This window comes from Nematolebias whitei, chromosome 9, assembly GCF_014905685.2.
Source record: "Nematolebias whitei isolate Nwh7 chromosome 9, NemWhi1, whole genome shotgun sequence".
In the NCBI taxonomy this organism is placed as follows: Eukaryota; Metazoa; Chordata; class Actinopteri; order Cyprinodontiformes; family Rivulidae; genus Nematolebias; species Nematolebias whitei.
In genome coordinates this window covers 36,554,680-36,559,020 of record NC_056506.1, presented here as the reverse complement: position 1 = coordinate 36,559,020, position 4,341 = coordinate 36,554,680, and the positions used below count along the sequence as shown (strand labels likewise).

The window sequence follows — 4,341 nt, the reverse complement described above, 5'->3', positions numbered from 1 at the left end:
AAAACAGTTTGACATATTTAAAAAAATGTATTTCAAAGAAAGGAAGATATGATTTCATGTTTATTATCAAGTCACCAAATTGATATTAACATACAAAAGAGCAGCCTAAAAAATCAGCTATAAAGATAGGCTGTTACACAGATGAACAAAAATTTTTTTAGAGCAAAATTATTTGAAAAAACATAGAACAAGGCTATTTTAATTGAACGCGCTGCTCGCTTTAGCTTTTGTAGTGCAGATGCTGCTACTTCATCACTCCAGATTACAGAAGGGTGCTGAAACACGCGCGGCTGGTGATCAGGTGATCCATCTGAAGCTTAACTGGACTTTTTCTTTTAACTCTTTCAACCGGACAGTCGGACCTGCCTCCTCCTCAACAAGTAGATTAACACAATTTTATATTGTGCATTCTTATTTAGTTTTCTTTGTGCTGTATGATTCATAAAACCATATCAAAAGCCCAAGACCGACTCGGCCCACCCATCAAGCACATTATTTTGGCCAAACATTCTGATATTGTAATTTTTAGCAATGAAGTTTGTTTTAATGAACCACAAGGCAAAATAAGGTACCATAAGTGATTTATTTACAGGGAAGGGCAAGAACCGGGGACGGGGGGGAGGGGGGATTGTGGCAATATAGTCTTTCAGGCTCAAAGAGAGGAGATGGAGGATCCTAGATCCAGGGTGATGAAGAAGTTTCCAGGTATGTGAGCACATAGGAGAATGGCAGGTCATACAAAAGTAAGAAGGCTGAGTCAGTCTGAGTTGTGGTTTTTAAATCATGACAGGATGGGCACTCCAGGGCTAGGATCTCAGAAGGTGCAGTCATGAGATAAGAAAGCATACTGTATTCAAGAGTCTAGCCATAAGTTCTGGTCTGACTCAGCCTGGTGGAGTCTCATCAGCTGCTATGAGAAACAGCTGAGGCTATTTAACTCTGCCTGCCCTTCAGGTGTAGCAAGAAGTGGTTAGTGGAAATACACAGGAGCAGAAAACACTGGAATGCTTACAAAAATGTTGCTAATTTCCTACTTATTTCATTCAAATACCTTGTAAAGGTTGTAATTTTTGACAGTGTAATCTGAGGAAAAGATTGTAAATCTTACTTTTTGTCCATGACGGTGCCATGGAAGGGACTACCAGCTGGATTGTTTTAGTTATGACTTTTGATCTATATCTTTGCAACTCCAATAGACTGAATTTTCTTGCCGAGGGTCAAATAAAGGTTTATTCTGTTATAATTTTATATGAAAATTGCCTTGGAATAATATTTGATGACCATAGTCCACTGCTGATGAGATTTATAACCATAAACATCCAGTCTTTATGATCTCATCCACTGAACATTTTCATAAACATTTAATACCTAGAGCTATTAAGTACTAAATCAGCACAGGCTTCATGCAGTTATAAGTTATGTTACAAAATGATCTCATAGTCAACATACATACAGTTGGTTAGCTGCTTCAGCTCTGGTACTAAACTGAAGAGGTTAAACACTTAAGTCCAACAAATTAATCATTGGCTGACCAAAGAAAACCAGCAAAATGTCTCAAACATTTTGCTAAAAGTTCTGAATTTACTGAAGCAGAGTCAATCAAGTTTAGCTAAATAAACATTTAAATACCTGGTGTTAGGGGAATTTATGTAAAGGTCATGGATGTTATATGTAGAACCATGTGTGTGAAGCCAAGAGTCTTTTTGTCTACTCGGAGAGGAGCGTGACAACTGATAACTTCTGACACCTTCAAAATCTGTAAGTTGGAAAGCAGAGGCTGCCTTGTCCCCCTCTGCCTGATAAGTATTATAAATAGATGCTTCTTTATACTATCTGCGGGCAGACCTTACGTCGGGAGCTTCATGTAACATCTGTGTAAGCTGTGTGTGTTAACTCTGCTCCCCCTTGCAAGGCGTAAACTGGGTTGAAAAGTCTTCTTGTACCCTCAGTGTGGCTTATTTGATTAATGAGATGATGAAAGGGTAATTAATTTATCTAACACCTGGTCACTAGCTTAACATTTGATTTCAGATATTTTCACACATTGTGGCTTACTGATGAAAAAAAAACGTGTTCGTGAAGCTGTTCCACTTTGGTAATTTGGTGGCAGGTAAGTACTGCGTTGGTGTCTGATTATCTCCAACACACTGGTATCATAAGATGGAGACAGCAGCAGATTAGAGTACCCCTGCTTTACCCCCCCCTCCCCCCCCCCCCCCCCCCCCCCCACACATACACACACACACACACACAGATACACTCAGAGTGTATCTATAATGATTCAACTCACCATTCTACCTCTGTACTGTGATACTGATGCACAACAGAGGGGCGTCGGGCCTAATGATCCTGGTGGTCCGGTTCTTACAGAGAACGTTGCAGGTTTACATTTTCTCTGCCAATGTTCTGAAGTGTTTGAGACACAATATCAAGACTGCAAAATTGAAAAAGAGCCTGATGATAAACTCCACCAAACAGCACAAAAGTCTAGAAAAACGCCCTCAGTGTTTCTGTCTATTCCTGTACTCCTTTGTTTTATTGAACCATTTCTAATGAGGCTGGTTACACCACGAGTGTCCATGAATACAAGTGTTTATATTAGTTCATGAAGCAACACAAGAAACCCTTCTTTGAGAAGTTTCCATTATAAAATAGTTATAGGTTTTTCGAGTTAAAAAGTGACACGAATTCTAGAAACAGCTGATTTTAAATTATTAACTAGTGACGTGTATGTGTGAGTGCATAAGATGGTCAGAAAAAAGGGCAGAGCTGGGGACAAGGCAAAGATCTATGAGCTGTCAGTGTCACTAATCAGCAGTTTTTATCTCCAGAGCAGCACTGACACGGACGCTGACAAATCCAGGCAGTCAAAGATCCAAAGCAATGCTTCAGATGCAAAATCCAATCATATCAATAATTATATTAAAAAGTTATAGCTTGCAAAGTATGGATTTATTTCTGGTTCACAAGTTAAAAATTATGGTTGCTCAAACAAACTCCACGTTTGATCTGTCAACAAAGACACCTGTTAGGACTTTATATATAAAATAAGAAGGCATACAGAAAGTATGAAGATTATGTTTAAAGTGCATCATAATTTTTTTACGCCATGAAGAATCCTGCTAAAATATGATGGAACACAATGTTAAATTTGCCCAGTGACTGAATTCAAGGATATTTTACTTCCCAGCAAATGCTTTCTCCAGTTGCTCGGCAGCATCAAGCTAATAGCATCTGAGTTGTTTCTATTGTTGCTGTTCCATTTCCAGAACCTTCACCTGTCCCTTCAAGCTTTACATTAAGTTGAAATCCTCTGAAGTTTACATCTGACTTTGTCAAAGTTGTCTGGAATACATTTGAAAGAACATGTCATTGGAATAAAAAGGCATTTGGGAGGAGGAGTTGGAGGCCAAAGTAATCAGGGGAGCTGAAAAGCGTGAAAGTACCATTACTCATAATGCCATATTCACATAGGAAAGATAAATGACTGTAATCTAATGGCAGCCCTCCACCGGGTCTAGTTGGGTGGAAAAGAAAAGGAAAAACTTTCTCTTTGCTCACCACCCAACCATTGATTCAAAGAAGTGTTACGCAATCTCAGTTCTTATGGAAACCTACGTTTTAAGAGAAGTTGAAAAATTTTAATGTTCCTCTATGTGGTGTTCATTCTGCATGTCTTCATCCATGTTAGGGAGGCACAGGTGGGATCCACAATGTGAGAGATGCCGCTTTTTCCTTTTTGGGTCACGGGGGTCACTGGTGCCCATATCCAGCAGTCACCATGTGAGAGGCAGGGGACACCCTGGACAGGTCTCCAGTCCATCACAGGGACATAGAGACAAACAACCATTCACTCTCTCACTCACACCTAGGGACAATTTAAAGTTACCAATCAGCCTAACATGCATGTTTATTGGTCTGTGGGAGGAAACCGAAGTACCTGAAGAAAAGCCATGCGTGCACGGACAATACGTGCAAACTCCACCCAGAAAGGCCCATGGACGGAATTTGAACTGGCAACCTTCTCACTGAGAGGCAACCGCTCTACCGACAGAGTCACCATGCCACAAAAACAATAACTTGAATTAATATTCAAAAAACATAATTTAAAGCAAGGACAAAATAGACCTGATCTAATTTAGTTTCATTAAAATTTACCTTTCTTTCTTCAAATAAAATGTGTTTTGGTCTTGTGTGAATTTCTGAAAACTATAAAGCAAAAAAAAAAAAGATTTCAGTGTTTATTGGAACAGTGTTTAATTTAATTTAGTTGTGTGTGTGTGTGTATATATATATATATATATATATATATATATATATATATATATATATATATATATA

At 38.7% G+C, this 4,341-nt stretch overlaps 1 protein-coding gene across 1 annotated transcript in view; it reads right to left on the bottom strand.

Annotated features, from left to right (window-relative positions):
• clstn2a (calsyntenin 2a) overlaps positions 1-4,063 on the bottom strand; it is a 139,798-nt gene extending 135,735 nt beyond the window's left edge. The window contains exon 1 of the mRNA XM_037681347.1: positions 3,973-4,063. Within this exon, the coding sequence (XP_037537275.1) occupies positions 3,973-4,063 (91 nt within the window). The remainder of the gene's footprint in view (positions 1-3,972) is intronic.
• Positions 4,064-4,341: the final 278 nt, after the last annotated feature.